Source organism: Dermacentor albipictus, chromosome 6 (genome assembly GCF_038994185.2).
Source record: "Dermacentor albipictus isolate Rhodes 1998 colony chromosome 6, USDA_Dalb.pri_finalv2, whole genome shotgun sequence".
In the NCBI taxonomy this organism is placed as follows: Eukaryota; Metazoa; Arthropoda; class Arachnida; order Ixodida; family Ixodidae; genus Dermacentor; species Dermacentor albipictus.
The window spans coordinates 11043861-11062126 of record NC_091826.1 but is presented as its reverse complement, the minus strand read 5'-3'; the positions used below and the strand labels follow the sequence as shown (position 1 = coordinate 11062126).

At 49.2% G+C, this 18266-nt stretch overlaps 1 protein-coding gene across 3 annotated transcripts in view; it reads right to left on the bottom strand.

The window, feature by feature from the left end:
* eya (eya transcriptional coactivator and phosphatase 2) overlaps window positions 1-18266 on the bottom strand; it is a 117537-nt gene that overhangs the window by 95886 nt on the left and 3385 nt on the right. Inside the window, exon 1 of one of the 3 annotated variants that reach the window (XM_065446975.2) lies at window positions 3571-3772. The exons of 1 other annotated variant lie outside the window; for it this stretch is intronic. In XM_065446975.2, coding sequence (XP_065303047.1) covers window positions 3571-3600 — 30 coding nt within the window. In that variant the 5' untranslated portion in view covers window positions 3601-3772. Of the gene's footprint in view, window positions 1-2267; window positions 2298-3570; window positions 3773-18266 lie in introns of those variants that run through there. One more of the 3 variants, XM_070539890.1, reaches the window with a different exon arrangement.

The window sequence follows — 18266 nt, the reverse complement described above, 5'->3', positions numbered from 1 at the left end:
ACATACAAGTAGCTAAATAAGTGGGCAGACGCGCAGCCACCCCGGTAGCTCCATATGCTAGAGCATTGCACGCATCATTTCGAGGTTCCCACCAGGCTCCCATTGGCGGCACGTTGTCCTCTACTTTTATTTCCCTCTTCATTTTCTTTAGATGCTAATGCTTTAGGTGTGATGCGTTAACACATCAACTTTCCCATACACAATAGTGGGTTCATTATCTGCTGGCTTCAAACATTTTCGGCGTGTCATGTGACTGTGGTCTCGCCCGCCCGCTTGATGACCGCATTAGTTTCAAAAGTCTGGGGGCTCTTCGTGTGCCTTCAAATCATAATGCTCAAGAGAAGGGCAACAAAGATCTAGCCGTCTCGGGGAGTCATACGGTTAAAAATTGTACACACTTACGGATCTGTCTACAGTTTATTTGAATAAATATAGGAAACAGTAAAATCTTCAGAAAACAATATTCAACAATACATCATCTCAAAGCAAATCAAATCAAATTTATTTCACATCTATACATGATGTAGGCGGCACCGACAAAAGCCAAAATCAATTTGGCTTGACAAGGATCTGTGCCGCTTTCGAATTTGTGTACAAAATTAAGGAATGGCAATATGTCAATTATCAGGTTATAAAAGAAATCTACGAAATGTGACAGACGCTGTGTGTGGAGACCATAGATTACGACGTGGTGTTGTATTCAGTGGAAACGTCTGTCCTCGTGAAAGTATTGAACGATCAAGAGACGAAAGAGGTCCTCGCGACTATGTTAGAAAACGCCTGCACGGGTTGCACACCTATCGTGCTTCCTCACAAGAAAACTGTGGAAATATCAGTTACGAAATGCTGTCATAAATGGAGGTAGCAACTCTCCGCTCTTATTCGCTGCCACCTGGCTGAAAGTTGAGAATGACGATTTTACGGAGAAACAAAAGTCTGCGGAACGCAGATGACATTGCCCTTTTAGGAAACTCTATATCGGTTGAAACGAAAAATTCGAGACTGATATGAAAATTATTCCCATGCTATTAAGTCAGAAATAATGCTCGTAGCCTCATCAGGGAAACCGCCTTACGAGTAGAGTATCTATATAAATGCAGTGATAGGTTGTCTAAGTCACGTTGCCATGGAGGGGCCTGATCACGGGAATGATGTCTACATGTAGAAGATTAGTACTTAGTTGCGATGTATTTGGCGCGCACCCCCAAGCCATGAAAGAAGCCTGTCGATATCGTTAGATATACCAACACATTACCACTGTCTTCTGCCGGTTTGAACCTATGGGGAGGAAACTCGATGGCTGAGGAAGCAGCTTGAAAGAAGCTGTGTATGTACCGTGTGTCGAGCCAGAGAGAAAAAGAGAAATAAAGAGAGGAGAAATAAAGGCAGGGAGGTTAACCAGAAGAGGAATTCCGGTTTGCTACCCCACACTGGAGACGCATAGAGATAGGAAAGCAGAGATAAAGATAAAAGGAGCACAAACACGCAATCATAGCCGGTCACTGTAATCACATATACACTCTTACAACAAGTGCACCCTTTGGGGTGTATATTGCGTCACAACGATAATCAGCATCTGTCTTGCCCGCATTTCCTTTCTTTAACGCTGCGAGCCCGGTACTTCCAAGTCACGAACGGCATGCGCGTTATCAGCATGACGAAGCATTTTCGACAGGAAAGTAGCGAGCGCAGTGTTTTCTAAAAAACGAAACGCAAGCAAGACAGATGACGATTATTGTTGTGAGGCAAATATACACCCCGAGGGGTGTAACTGTATTTAGAGTGTGCTATCCCCACACAGATACACCTGTAGCACTGCGAACACCCATTCAGGCTACACGCGCTTGTGCAGATCTGTTGACCTTAAAAAATGCAATAGAGCCCTCCTCGCCCTCAGCTGCAATGGCTTGTGTGGTCAACATTCTATAATGATGTCCTCCGTTAATGGCGTTCTGTCAAATCACGCTATCGTGATTGTGGACGATTGTCTGCGCAAATTATCATGCAGTGCAGTTATGAATTAGTAACTCGAATTGATAGATAGTATGTAGTGAAGTTTGGTAGGTCATGTGATGGCTTGAACGGATAAGGCGCGGTCGTTTCAAAAGACAAAGTCGGTGTCAAGCAAAGGGAAACGCGGGCGACAGCAGCAGAGAATTAGATGGGGGGAAGTGGTTAGGGAAATTCGCGGGTTGAATGAATAAAATGTGGGGTGGCATCGTGAATCTGACACGCGAGCACGCGTCCGCGCACGCACAAGCACCCACCTGAAAGATATCCATCTCGAGTGGGCGACGAGGTAGCGAATGCGATTGTTGCAGAAAATGCACATTGGAGTTCAGTGTAGGCTCGAGGGCATTTCTTTATTTATAATGGGAAGGGCGCGCATGCCTGGCGAAAGGGAAAGAAGGTAAATAACCACAAGCCTGTCGAGAACTCGAAAGAGCTTCCGCGATTTGTGAGGTACAAACTCTGCGGTTGACACGAGCACTACCGTTATACCCGCGTACGTCCAAGGCTACAATCGCAAAGCTAAACCAGCCGGACTACGAGACTGACCTACATATCCCGCTGCGCAGATTTCAACCAAATGAATTGCTATTTTTATCTCACGTTGCCAAGTTCACCATTCGCCTGGAGAGTGCTTCGACAGGGAGAGTTGGACTGGCCGACTGGCCGACTGACTGATTGAAAAATATTACGAGAAAACTGGGGGCGTAACCTGCGAGCGCGCTGATAATCGTAGGCGGTAAGAAGCCGCTTCGAAGGACGGATATTATTTCAAGTAAATCATTCCTATAAGTTATTTATCTCAAAAGTCTATACAGTGACCGATCCTTAACAGCTACATGAAGTGCGAGCGCACTTGGAAACGACCACCTGTCCGATGCGAAAAAAATACTCCAGCACCTGCCGTAGGCAAGCGGACGCTGAACGTCTGTCTAAATCGCGTTGCGCAACTGTCGCTGCTTTCCGATACATCGTTGCACGTGCATAGATTCAAAGTGCAATGATGGGACGCGGTCATCTTAGACTTTTTCATGTGACCAACCACCCCCGCCAACTCGTGGTGTGTTGTGTGAACTTCGCAATAGTGAAGTGGTTGCGCAGATGGGCTCGACGTTGGAAATGTAACCAGGCGCCACAGACCAGCCGCGTTTCCTATTATGAGCCCGGAGTACGTGGGATGGCCACGCGAGCGAAACTAACTGCTCCACATCAGCAACTCGCCCGCGTGAATCCCGACGAGGCCATTTCCGAAGAGGAGGGCCCCGGATCAACAGGTGGCACAGGAGTCCTGGCGGACATTACGGAATATCCACCGTCCGTGACCGCAGTAGATGTGTTCGACATCACGTTTGCTTAATACCACTTGCAAGCACACGTATAAAGAAACCCGGGCCACAATGTGACGCAGGGTTTTGTGCGGTGGGATAGTGTGGGTGGGTGGGGGGATGGAGGAAGGGAGAGAGAGAGAGAGGTCGAAGGCGGAAGAAAGCGAGGGTGACAAAAACGAAAAGAAATATGATGACGTGTGAGCCCGGCTGCCCGCTGCTGGGCTTCTCTTACCTGCGGTTCAGATTCCTCCAAATCGACCATGTCCCGCCTGTGGACGGGTTCCGTTGACGAATGCGCCCTCAGGCGAATGAACGCTAGCTCGCCGCCGAAGGCTCGGCCCCTGGGCAGGCTCCACTTGCCGACCGAAGGGGAGGACGCCAGCGGTGGAGGCAACGCGACGTCGATGCTGCTTCGTCGGCGCGCCGCCGCTGCTGCGTCGTGCGATGATCGCGCGCAGCAACACAGGCTCAGCATCGGCGGAGGCGACGGCGGCTCCCGCTTCACAACAACCACTGCTCCACCTCCCGCCGCGGCGGCAGTGGTTTGCGGTGGCACGGCGCACTTGCTCGCCATGTCGAGCTTCACTGCAGAGACGGTCCTCTTGGCTTTTCTTCGCCTTTCCCTTCTATCTCACAAACTGCTGGTGGGGACGTTTGAAATACCTCTGCCCTTGGACGGAGAACCTCGAAGCTTCACTTTGTCCAACGGTCGGTTCAAGCTGCCAGTGCTGTCTTGGAGGAATCTGCCCGGAACGTTTGTTATTTACCGAATGGAGTTCAGGCCAGCTGTCTCAATACAAGTCATCAATGTCTTCTGCTGAAGTCGGAGGGCTTCTCGTAACGAATTGGCTTATGACGCTCGGTATTTCCTGCGTTCTTCGTGTTTGGTCGGAATACCTGACGTGGTCTCCAACATACCCGTAATTCGCAAAACAACCATGTCATGTCAAGCCAGCATCGCTATCTGTAAGCCATTAAGACCTGTTCGTGCTTGACAACTGCCCTTCGGGGGCTTGACGCTTCCTACCTCGTGGTTTAGCTTTCTGGTTGTTTTACTCTCATGTATCAAACTCTCCGTACTCAACAAGGATATCAGAACTTTTCGTGCACTACCAGTGGAACGACGGTCATATCGAACGTATCGACTTATGGTGCCATTCGATAACCCTCTCGTACTTCGGAGGTTCGGAGTGACCACGAAGGTGCTTGACGTAGTCCACTTGCAGTTACCCGTGTCGGCGATCAAAAGACAGTCCAAAGATGCCCTACCACAAAAGTAAATGTGGGGATAGTTTACATGCACATCATCATTTAGAGGAACCACGTGGAACAGCTGCATTGAAATCGAGCTAGAAGCCGCATTTTAGACTAACCACAAGAAAAATAATGTATAGTGCAAACGGACCTTACCGCTAAAAATGCTCACCCAAGGTGTAGAAATTCACGCCTCGTGGACATAAAACCAAGCGACGCCAGTAGCACCTGGCTACTGAAACTGCAGGGTCGGTGTCCTCACAAACAATGCCCACAAATGAATCTCGAATGCCGCTCTCTAACACAAGATACACCAAGGCTTAGATACTGCAGCGCAACCGCGATGATAAGCAACTAGCCTGTCAAGCCCTGAAATAGGGATCACGAACACTTGCGTCGTTGCCGCCGTGCTGTTGATACCCATTCAACACGGTATAATGTCATGTCATACATTCGACGCTCCTGTATATATATACGCACAAACCACGGCACACGCACGAAACCTATAGCGGAATCGGTAAACGAAGCGCATTCCCAACGTGCGCCTCAAGGCGGCGTAATGCAGGAGGACCACTGTCACCTTGATAGGCTCCTCACGTGATAACAGTCACCTCGCTGTCTGCACAGGTTATGAGTACTCCAAAAGATTCGCCGTCATCCACAGTGCGCCAAGGAGACATGACGTCGCCAATACCAAGGCGTCAGCATGGTCTTCTGCCAAACCCGCCTCACTTGATTGTCAGGCTCCGTCTCCAGGCTCCGTTGGCCGACGCGCACAGTGTTCAAAGCGAAAAGAACTGTACTGTCACGGTACCGTGCAGGCCCCGACTGAAACTGTGGGTGCAAGAAGGAGCACTGTCAGGAAGAAAGAGGGTCGCTCTTGTCTTCACTGCTTTCTAAGCAAGGAAGAGAAGGGCGAGGAGGACATCGCTAGTTTTTTTCGGAATCTGCCTCACATCCTTTTCACTGCAGCAGCCGGAGACGGTCTGCTTTCTCGGAGCTCCGAATGCTCCCTCAGGGTCGCACCAACCACCCTGTGGTCTTTCAGGCAGCGCGGACGAGCAAAACAGAGCAGCGAGACGGTGATTCCCGCCACCTCCTCGTTGTGCTCGCGCTTTCGAGCACACGCAGAGGATGAGCGGAGTCAGTGGGGGAGAGTGAGGGAGCGGGCACTCGCTGGGCCCTGGCGTTTCTTCTCAGCCGGCGTACATGCACCTCGCGCGCAACTCACTCTCGGTTGTCGACGGCCCCTCGACGAAAACCCGTGCTGAGGCCCGCGGCTTAGACGAAGGCATTTCCTTCCCTCTCGCTCGCTCGCTTGCTTGCCTGCCGCGAGCATCGTTCTCACTAATGGCCGTGCCTTCCCCCAGTAAGCCCTCTCGCCTCCTTCTCTTTCGTTCTCCTTCGTGGAAAAGAGTGAGAAAAAAATACATCGTGCTCTTCCTCCGAGGCGGCGACGACGACGACTGTGGCAAGTGGTAAAACTCCGGGACCCTCCTGAGCACGCGGATGCGAGCGCACAGCGGAGTGCACCACTCGCGAACATCTGGACGAGGCGGGAAGAATGTGTTTTTGTTTTCGCCTTTGCCCTCAGTTCCTCTGTTGTCGTGCCGCGTCCTTTGCGGGGAAGCTCGGGAGGAGGCGCTGCTGCTGGCCGCGTCCGTGTGACTCCCCCGCTGGACCGCTTTTGCGCAGCTTTTCTTTTGCCTTTTCTTTATTTCTTTTTATCTTTTGCGAGATATGTTGACCTTTAACGAGGGGTCTGTGTGTCACCTACTTCCACTTCCAAGAGCTAAAACAGCTGCACACAATGAAATCACCGTCCTGCTAGTATGGACAAAAAGTTCTGTCTTTATTGGTTCTTTTGAAACAAGTGACCACTTCTCTTACCTTTAACGTTTCGGGTGAGTTTTCTGGAAAGACTCGAAGTGGCAGAGTCGACGTTTCGAAAGACGTCGAGATCGGCTGCGCCTACATTCCCTTTTTCCTTTTACCTATATTATGACACGGCAACGTGGAATGGTTCTACATAACAGACAAACAAACAAGACTAATGAATTAATTAACTAACTAAATTATTTTCCACAACGTGTGCTCTTTTATCCGACGAGCATCTCCTCTGGCTAAACAAGACATTCGAAAATATTCACTATGTCAAAAATTTCACATGAAGTAGAGCGAGGAATATGGGCTGGTTGGTTCACGTTTTCGCGCTATGTATTTTACACTACACGCCGTGGTTGCTCAGTGGCTATGGTGTTGGGCTGCTGAGCACGAGGTCACGGGATCGAATCCCGGCCACGGCGGCCACATTTCGATGGAGGCGAAAACACCCGTGCACTTAGATTTAGGTGCATGTTAAAGAACCCCAGGTGGTCGAAATTTCCGGAGTCCTCCACTAGGGCGTGCCTCATAATCAGAAAGTGGTTTTGGCACGTAAAAACCCATAATTAATTTTTTTTTGTATTTTACACTGGCAAAAAAAAAAGAAAAGAAACAAAGGTCTGAAGGACGCACACGATTCCCGCAACTGTCGTCATGGGTACAGTTGTTTATTTACTCGCGGCACAGGGTGTACATAAGGTGCGCGCTTCAGTCCTCATGATCTCACAGCGTAATATACATAGCCCACAAAGCGCATACACCATGCTCGTGTACACTTCTGGATTTAAATGCATCAAATCGCTTTCAATTCAATGTTCTCCTCAATGCAAGCTAGCGGTGCAGCAAAAGAAAGAAGAAAAGCTGCACGTATTAAAGCCCGGCTGACGGGTGTGTCTGGGAGCTGCGACCGCGACGATCGCACAGTTTGTCGCGCCACCTACCCGGCACCGCGTTCTTCAACCAGGGTAATTCACACGGGTAGTCACCGAAAGACTGATGGGGGCGCAAAATCAATCGCCCATGTGCCTTAGCTTCCATCGCAGCATTCCGGATGCCGCTGTCCTTGAACATTGATCTGGTTTCAAGTCCCAAATCTTAAGAATAGGCCATGAGAAATGTGGTATAGTAGTCGTCACCGGATCAATTTTGGTTGCCTAAGATTCTTTAAGATGGACGTCAGTCTAAGAAAGCACGGGACGTATTTTGCATTCAGCTTGCGACTGAATGCAGCAACCATCGCCCGGAATCGCGCCACGTCTAGCTCAGCAGCATAACGCTGTAGCTGCTGATTCACTGTGGCAGTTCCACTATCGTTACTTGTGAACGTATATCTCGAGCTGTGGGTTTGGTGAATTGGACACAATAAAAGAAAATTGATAAAATGGAAACAATAAGGACCGCGTGACGAGACAGGAACAGAAATCACACAGGAGTCAGGAAGACAGCAATGTAAGCTAGAGAGGTAAAGGGTGCTGCTGATGTACGGATGCACAGTAGATGACCTCAACTAGCTGGTTATATTGCACTCTGCGAATAGCGTGAGAATTGCGGAAATGTCTTTGTCCAAAAAGCAACTCGTGTACCTATGTACCAGTCCGCGGATTTTGAAGGCCAGAAAATGAACAAACAAGCACAAACGCAGTCGACAGGATTAGAACATGCATGGAAAGATTAAATTTGCATTTACGCTCTATCACCTTAGCCATTCGGGCGTCCGCAGCGGTAACTTATGTGCCTGTGCTGTTGCATTGCTGAGCTCGAGGTCGGGGAAGCGCTCTCCCGGCCGCGGCTGCCGCATTTCGATGGGCCCGAAATTCAAAAACGCTCTCGTATTTGGATATAGGTGCACGTCAGAATCGCACGGAGGCACAATTAATTCGAAGTCCCCCACTATGGCGCGCTTCATAATCAGATCGTGGTTTGCGCACGTAATTAAAACCCTAGAATCCACCCTGGCACGACAGTCATTCTGTAGTGTACATGTGTGCCTTACGTGGTATCTTCTACACTGAAAAAATGCCTTTCTTTTTTTTTTTCATAGAAGAACGAAAACAAATAACTTATGCTCAGAGACTTCGGAATTGTTCTTCAAGAGGGGGTGGAGGTGGGGGACGGGGGCGAGGGTTAAAACACTTGATGAGGCTGCAAAGGGAGCTGACTCCTCTTTCGCATACGTATAGCGAAACGCTCGCTGTGTTCACGATGAAGCATAATACAAAGCAGCGCTTTGCCAACTAGCTTGACAGCAGTAGTAGACTACAAGAGTGGAAGAGTGTAATACCTTCGTCGGAACAACAATTTGCTACCCATATTTATTCTCTAGAACTGAAGAAAGGGAAAGCTCAGTGACACAGCCCCGCAGCAAGCCCATTTAGCGCAAACGCATACGGGGGTGGGGGGGGTGGGGGTGTTAACAGAGCTCTATAGGTCGGGTGAGGAGAAGGCTTGCTGCATAGCGGGTAGAATAGAAGGAGGAAAGGAGGAAACGAGAAGGGAAAGAGAAAGAGAAGGCGGGCCTCCTCGTTTGCCCGCCCTTCCGGGCATGCGTGGCATCTGCCGAGAAAAGGGGAAAGGATGGAAGGAGAGGATATCGACCCTCCGGCTGAAGCCTTCCGCCGTCTCCCTTCGCCCCGGCGTTTCGCTCTCTCCAGCCATTACAGCCTTGGCGTCAGCCTCGCGATCAACGCGCGCACGCACACCGCAAATCGGGCGGAGGTTCTCAGACACCTCCGCGCTAATTGGTGCGAGCAAAGCGGGACAGCGTTAGGCTGGTAGCCGTGTTTTTTAACGGTGCTTTTCCCTGCCGCTCAATTTTCTTATCAGCTATCGCATCGAGTGGTCTATCCTGGGTATAATGGCGTTGCGGTGACGTGCGATCTAATAGCGAAGGAAGAAAAGGACTTAACTAGAAATGAATTTAAGCGCTACTGTGGCGTGTGCTGTCCCTCTCTCCTTGTGTGTGTGTATGTGTGCGCGTGCGTGCGTGCGTGCGTGCGTGTGTGTGCGTGCGTGCGGGAACAGTCACATGAGAATTCCGCGCGGAGTCCATGCTTGAGAAAGCAGGTCGACGAGCCCCCGGGGACCGCGTTAACACATGGCATGATAAAGCCTCACCGCGTTTGAGCTTTCCCGCCGGCTATTTCAGACAGTTCAAAACGAGTGCGTTACTTGAATGTCGCTTGCGTGCGCATCTGGATAGAGGTGGCTAACTAGATATATATACGGATAAAGGTGGGTTACTTGTAAAACGCATCCTTCTTCTGTGGTGTTTCTGTCGTTTCTGTAGGTTCCACAGGCAAAGGGGCCGACGATACACATACTCAAACATGGCTTATTCTAATGTTGCAGCAACTTAGCGGCTAAAAAGCAACATAATGATAGACAGGAGGTTACTGGATGAAGTGCTCTCACCGTCCTTGTGTCAGGCGGTGAGAGCAGCGGGATATTGCCGCGGGAAACAGAAGAATGATGCTTAACGTTACCGTGAGCGCACGTGTTCAAACATGCCACAGTTTCCGAGGCAAAAAGCAATCGTAACGTCTAGATTGAAAAATAAAGCCAATGATTCACAGAAATGCGTCGAAAGGGCTGTGTTCATGTTCAGCGCTTGCTGCGTTCGAGTAAAATGCAGGAAGTATAATTTGCCCCTTCTACACGGAAAGTTGTCTCCGCCGTCCGAATAGAGCACATGAGGAGAAGCCCACCGTAAGTACTCCCCAGCTGTGTTGAATCAAGCGAGAGCTTGTTGAGCCGAGACCCACTCGAAAACCGGACGCTCCGCCGTATGATTCCCAAGGATCAACGGCAGCACAAAGTGGCAGCGTGCCCGCAAACAACAAGCATCGCTACCACTTTATTTTTATTTATTCTTTTCTTTATACGAAACACATATTTGCTTCTTCTCGGGCAAACACAGAATACAGTAAACGGGCCGATCACTGAAAAAGTCCAGTTTCTCATGAAAAAATATATATATATTGACAAGTTCTTTCTTCTTTGTTATGTGTCTTCCACTTTCTTACGGAAGCCAGCTGCCCTGTGGACGATTATTTGCCTGCATAGTGACTGAGGAGATGCCCACTGACAGTTTTATCTTACAACTTTTATACTATACTAATGCACAACTGCATCACTGACATCTTGACAGCAGAGCAGTTATAACAGGAATCTTCGTCCCGGCTACCTTGTGCACAGTTTGTGGACACCGGATGTGTCCTTCATTCGTGTTCGGAAGATTTATTGGCCCTGCAGACTTGAACAAGCAAGTCTGTCAGCTCTTGCAGGTGCATTTATTCCTGCACTTAGATGCCGGCAATGCTTGCTGTGATGACATGATTCAAGCAAACTTCTTGTTACAGCATGGAAACTAAATCAACGACCTCCAAGAGCGATATACGCGTGAAACATTCCCGTGTATTTTTAATGTGCGTCATAATTTGGCCCACTAAAATGGCACATTCATTTTCCCAGTCCGTAAGTTTTGGCTGCACACGAAATAGACAAAAATGAAACGGCGCTCTACATGTGCTTCTAACATCAAAAACGAATCCGCAAGAGCATTACTATCATTTTTTACGGCCAACGATGGTGTGAGCTGCAGCAATCAAAACGTTGTTTCCCCCTATACGCACTCGTGAATTAAAACTACATGTAACTTCTAACGATTCAGCAGCCCTCTGCGAAAAATCACGCTAGATGGCTAGAGAGACAGAAAAAAGTGGAGGAAAGACAGGGAGGTTAGCCAGTGTAAGTACCGGTTCGCTACCCTGTGCCGGTATCACACAAAGAGGAGGAAGGAGAAAGAAGGAAGGAAAGGTATAAAGGTCAATCAGACGCACATCCACTTTCATATGCACTACATTGGGGAAGGGGTGTAAGAGATGACAAGAAAGGAAGAAGATGGAGGGAAGAACGTACTCTTAGTGCGAACACGAGCGGTTGTCCATCACTTCACGCCTACAATCGGTCACTGAGACCAGTCGATTTCATGAATTGTAGCAGTGCCCACGTCGCTTTGTAAGCTTGAGACGCGTGGGGCCATGGTCTGAGAATCTAGTCTCTGAGAATGGTCTTCTATCTAATCAATTCAACACCATCCGAAGAATGTCGCGTTCGATGTCATAAAGATTACAAAAACACAACACGGGCTCGATCGTCTCTTCACAGTTGCATGAGTCACAGATCGGTATGTCGGACATTTCAATAAGGAATGAATAGGCTTTCGTAAAAGCTACCCCTAACCAGAGGCGGCACAGTAAAGTTGCATCACTGCGGTTCGATGGAATCTGAAGAAGTTCGATAGAATCTGAAGCTTCAATGTAGAGTCCAGCTGGTGGAGACGGCAGTTGGAAAAAATCGGGATGTTCCACAAAGTTTCAGTCTTGTTTCGAGCAAGCAAACGAAGACACCTTGCAGCGTCTGTCATTGATAATGGCATAGGAACTATCAGGATTTCTTTACAGGCTGACCGGGCGGCATCATCAGCAAGGTAATTACCGACGATGGCTCAGCGCCCCGGAAGCCATTGGAAGATGTCATGTCCGTGTCACAAAAAGTTTGCGCGTTTCCACGGTTGTACACCTTTATCCATCGCCAAATCTATACCTGGCCGAAGAATAACGCCGAATGATAACTGTCTCCGAAGAAACTGATTCCTGACACGCGTTGGTTGGCGTGCGACAGCTTTCCTTGTCTATGGGCCCTGAAGCACCTAATTTGCCAACAGCATCCGCGAAGCTGGCTGACGAACGCCTAAAAATATTCACCCTTTACGTCGCTGGCAAGAAAATCCCATCTCCGGTTCCTCAACGTCGCTCAGCAGCTCTTTCAGCGCCTCCGATTCATCACCTCTCGAGACTCCACGTCAGGCACCGCCCGCCGCAAAATCCAAACCACACCTCCTGTATGCGTATGTTGCACAAACGGCATCGCTAAGCTTTGCGGCTCGTTGACGACTCTTTCTTCTTCATAAAAGGGACACGCACGCCCCTCATGCCCGAGCATTCCGAGCACATGCTTCCTACTCCGCGGCGAAAGGAAAGCCGGCACGTTTCCAACACTGTGCGCATAGGAAAGCGCAGAGAAAACGGCTCCCATTCGGGGTCGCTTCCCAAAGCTCGCGGCAGCCGCTTCGCGTATATAGTCGTCGTCCTGTACGTCCTTGTCGGGAAGCGTTCCGCACGCTCAACGCGGTGTTCGCCTTCTTTGTGCCGAACGCGCAGTCGTTTTCCGCCGCGAATTGTGCACGGCTGCGTCGAGACCGGGTGTGTGTGTGTGTGTGCAGGTTCGCGCAGCGGGGGTTCGGCACGGCCGCCGATTGTGCGGTCCCCGTGGGGCGTGTGAAGAGCCCTCATTAGACCCGCCCAGGGCGCAGAGCAAACACCGGCTCACTGGGCTTCGCCGCCTTTGTGTATTTTTGTGCGCGTGCGCGGGTGCGTATGTGTGTGTGTCCCTCTTTTAGGCGCGGCTTGGGCTCTTTGTGCGCTACGCGCAGAGTGAAAAGAACAGCGGCGCTGAGCGATTGAGCCGTCGAGCCTGCGAAGTCAATGGCGACGAGCTCGAGGGCCGCTGCTGGGGATACGACGACCGACCCTCGGCCGAGGCCACGGAGTTTCCTGCAAGAATTACTGTAGAGGGAGCTGTGACGCTGCAATCGCTCTGCTACTAGGGGAATCATCGGTAGTGCACGTATTTGTGTAACTTTCGTGCTTGTGACTGAACACTCGCGTTATTCCCTGCACTTTATCTTCTTTCTAAACATCAAACCAATCATTTTCTAAACGCATGAAGTCAATAAATGTCTACGCACGTGCATGATCATTGCCAACTGCTGCATTTATTGCGAATATTCTGTGGGAAACGATCAATCGGCAAAGTCGCAAAGCCGTTTGCAGCCTCGAGGACAAAGTTTAGACATACATTCGTGGGCTTTATACCTTGTCATTCCCACGGTGGCTGAACCAACACAGTTTCAGCTCCCGTAGTGCCGCAGACACTAGCGCCGGAGTTAACCCTCTGATAATTTTTACAGGAATCTATGGTCGAGGGGGGGAGGGGGGAGAGACTCGTAGGGCACAGGAATTTCTTACAGAAAATTACTACGAAGAGCTCTGGCACTAGTGGGTACGGGACTTGAAAGTATGGCAGTTCAGCCAGCGTAGGAATGACGTGGTAATCCGAACAGGCTATTGGAGGCAACACCAGTACGACACCAACAATGGCCAGGCGACCACAAATGCCATAGCGATGCATACGATATATATACGGCCACAAGGGTGCGGTACCGCGCAAAAGTCACGGCGACATACGGCAATGCCTCCTGACTATCGTCACGACTGCGTCTCTAATTACTCGTTATCCAAATACCCTTATCAGAAAGAATAGCAATCTACAATAAACCTATACCTCGATTACTTCCCATTTTTTGTTCTTTCGTTTTTTTTCTTTTTTAAGAATACGTAAACAGTTTCATTCGTTACATCCATGCTTGGTGGACAAGTTTGGAGGACAAGGTGGACAATGTGGACAACTTCGTTGTTCTTTTAGTTTAGTTTATGATTTAGTTCATGATCAGCGACAAAGGTTAGGCTTGCAGCGAGGTCATCTTAGAACGCACCACTCGCGAAGCACCCCAACATGACCCTGTAAAACTGCTGACACGACTGAAGCGGAATCTGCCATCTTGCGATGGTTCGCCACCGGAGGAACGATTCGGGAAACTCAGGTTATGTTAACCTCTCTGTCTTTAATTTGTTATCCTCTTTATACGTACCACTCTCTCAGATTGGCCCACGTTGCCATCTTAGCTAAACTAATTGGCTAAAAAGGAAAGTGCACGTTATTGATGACAGCAAGGGAACAAACTGCTAGTACTCCTACCAATAAAAACTTAGGGCACTAAAAACACGAAAGACGTAGAGAAAAGAACACACAGCACACGCGCTCCAGAGCCCGTGTGGTGTGTGTTTCTTTCTCTATATACGTCTTTCGTGTTTTAGCGCTCAAAGTTTTAATTAATATGCGTTACCAACTATTCCACCTATCCATCCTTTTGCAATGTACGCATACCAAGGTAAGTTGTTACATTGCAAAAAAAATCTTTGAGCACCACTGATTAACGTAGCCAATTACTGCGCGAATGCAAAGAAAGAGACACCCCGAAAGAATGCATATGGAAACATGTGTAAGTGCGCGCTACTAACTAGCCCCTTGAGATGTTCTTATCAGGTGACGAAATTGTAGGAGCACGTTCGATGCACTGGAACACCGTGGAGACCCCGAGAAATGGATTCCCAGTGGGATGAATAATAAGCCTTAACCTGCACACCCCCTGCATGGTGCTACAGGTTTTTGAAATTAATGAATAAGGCGTGAAATTTAGTTAAAGCCTAAACTCAAATAACAGATATTAGTAATGTGGCAACTTTTGTCATAGCTGTAGCTGGATGCTTTGTTTGTTAGTTTCTGAGAACAGTTCCGAAACATCATCCCAAAGTGAACAAGAAAGCAAAATCGAAGGTCTATATATAGGTTTCCCACTAGTTGCTACAACATTTGTCTGGAATGTACGGATCAATTAGCCACTGCTCTCGACCCCACATCGCTCTAAAATTTTATGTTTCACTGTTCTCATCCTTTCGAGCAACCGCCCATTTAAAAATTGTCTTTCACCCGCCGTGGTTGCTCAGTGGCTATGGTGTTGGGCTGCTGAGCACGAGGTCGCGGGATCGAATCCCGGCCACGGCGGCCGCATTTCGATGGGGGCGAAATGCGAAAACACCCGTGTGCTTAGATTTAGGTGCACGTTAAAGAACCCCAGGTGGTCAAAATTTCCGGAGTCCTCCACTACGGCGTGCCTCATAATCAGAAAGTGGTTTTGGCACGTAAAACCCCAAATATTGTATATTGTAAAATTGTCTTTCGTTATTTACGGTAATCTTCCTTACTGAAAAAACTAACTCCCTTATCTAATAACATCAGATGACATATAGGAAAACCGCGTTTTTGTATGGCATCCAATATGTTTCATATCGGATTATTGGATATGGGAGTTCTGGGGCATATGGATTTTTTTTTAAAAGTAGGGTTGCCCCGTTGATGCACGCTTGCTAGCGCAGGTCATAGAAAAAAAATTACCTAGGCAATCTAAATTCATATCTTGGTCCACTTCTGAACTAACACGACTATTCTTTTTCTTCGGGCGCTGAAGAGAGCGAGCAACGATTTGAATAGACGCCCTCCAAGGGACTTCCCCCACAATCTCCGATCCCCGTCCATTCCACTTCAGACCACTTTCTTAACCTTCTCAAGGCAACGTTCTGGTCAGGCGCACCGAACCACAAGCGCGGGAGAACATCGGGAGAGAGGAAAGAGAACGACGATATGAGTGACAGCCGTTCGCACCCGACTGGCCAGACATGGCCAGTCTTGCGTTGCGGCCACGCACTCGAATCGCGATGACGCGAACTCAGGAAGCCGGGACCAAGCGACAACGACCGACCTCGGTTATCTGCCTGTCGTCTGTTATGTTGCCCGCGTCGCAACAGACCACAGCGCAGCACGCGGGCTGGTTCACTGGAAGCAGACGACAATGGCGGACGAAACGGGAAAGGTGGTGGCGGGGGGACGAAAGGAACGACGCTGTTCCATGCCGGTTTGCTCGTGTGTGCGCACCGTCAAACCAGGATCGCGCCCCCTGTTGGCCTGCCTCCCTTTCAGCCGCGGCTGCCTCCGGACGACCGAGAGCACCGGCGAAGAGCACCCTGCCCTTCCCTCTCTCTCATCTTCCTTCCGCCCGGCTGCCCTTGTGACATCCACCGATTCGAACATCGTCAAAGATTATTAACCGAACAAACACACAAAAAGTGGACCGTGTGTCTCTGCGGCTGTAGAGGGCGCTTCTGACCCCCTGGTCCTACAGCTCCACGCCGCGGGGTTCTCTTGCGAAAGAAAGAGGGACAGAGTGAGACCGGCTGTGTCCCTTCACTCTCCTGCCTCCCTTTGGAAGCCGCCTGTCGTCCCCGGTTTCCATTGTGGTCGCTTTTCGGGCCACCGGTTCCCTTTTTGCCGCTTCTGTTATAGAGCTGCAAGCTCCTCTCGACGGGAACGCAGCGGAGAAAAAGCAGGCACTTTCCACTCCCCCAAAACGTAATGACTACCGATTGAAACGCCCCCTATAGAGCTGGGAGCCGCACTTCATTAGACGCGCCCCCATAGGTCTCCATCATGGGCCTGTGCGCCAAGCTAAGCCAAACCAACAGTGATGTGCTTGCAGTGGACAATGGCTTTCTTTTTTCTTCTGTTTTTGTCTGCATAAGCACAGACTGACGTAGCATACTAGAAGTCGGCTGAACTAGCCAGGAATGTGAAGTACATCAACTCAGCTGTACCATTCCCATCCAATCGCTTCGCGCCCGTCCTTCTTTTTATCCTTGTTTTTCTTTTTCGTTCACGACCGTTTTCTAAGAACGCCGTTGGTAATCTCGTCTGCATCAACTCGCCCTCACAAAATAACCCCTCCTAAGTCACGGTGATTTGCAATCTGTCTCGCTCTCGACGTCTAAAGCAGAACAGTGCACTTTGTAGGACCTGTGCACAACGACGCGGCATTGGTGATCGATGTATGGTATAGCTGGGCGTTATTCAGTTGAGCCAGACATATCTTTCATTGCGCTGAAGCGAGTTGCCCAGTGTCGACCACTGTAGTCGCAGTTGTCGACGCACTTTAGTGGTCGGCCACTGGCGCACGAATCCTGCGTCACCTGAGCTAGCCAGGAATGTGAACTGCATCAACTCAGCTGTACCATTTCCATCCCATCGTTTCGCACCCATCCTTCTTTTTCTTTTGCTTTTTTTGTTCATGACCGTGACCCGCAACGTGACTCACAACGGCCAAGCACTGCCCTTGAGAAACCCCAAAACACGACCTCTCTCGTTTTGGTTTTATGAGTGACGTTTCCTGCTGCAAGAAAAATGAATAGGGCAGCTCCACTGCAAAAAAATAGACTGAGCTCACTCATTTCTGTCAAGTTATTGAAAGGAGTATGAGAAGGATGGCCATGATGGCCATGAGCCGTTAGTGTTGTAAAAACTAAGTTGAACAGCGTACATATTCTCTATAAGGTTCATACACTATAGAGCATTTCGCTTTCTTATGGAATTTACCTCTTGATTGCACGAGATGAAAGAGGAACACGCTCGCCTTTGTCATGAGTTTTTAGCTGAAGCAGTGAGAAAACGTGAAGTATTGTAGCAAACGAAATCCTAAGCTACTGAGGATTTTGTATGCACGAAAATTGTTAACCACATGACAGTGACCTTTACTTACGCTTGCGTGATTCAACGACAATATTGACTCCGCAGAGAAAACGAAGACGATGGTTTGACCCATGGAGTGCGCAGCAGTCAGTGAGTAACTGCGAAGAAAATGCGGAGGAAGTCCGCGAAGCCTTATATGGCCTTATATCGTCCAGTGTAGGGGTCGGGAGCTACGCAGCAACCACGACACAAACGTATGATTCTTAACGGGAATGTTGACAAGAAGAAAAAAAAAAAAGGCTGTCAACGTTTCTGGCAGTCTGCCCTTTCCTGGTGGCAAAGCATCACCCCACCCGGCTTGGAAACTTAATGAGTTCCTAGCTAGACAGGGATCTTCTGGATCAACAGTTTCCTGTATTCACGTCCAAAATAAAGATATGCATTGAAAGAACAACGTTTTGAGAACGCTGAGAAGGTTAAGCAAGCCAGGCAACACACAGCTAGACTTCTGCTATAGTGGACAACCCATCAAAA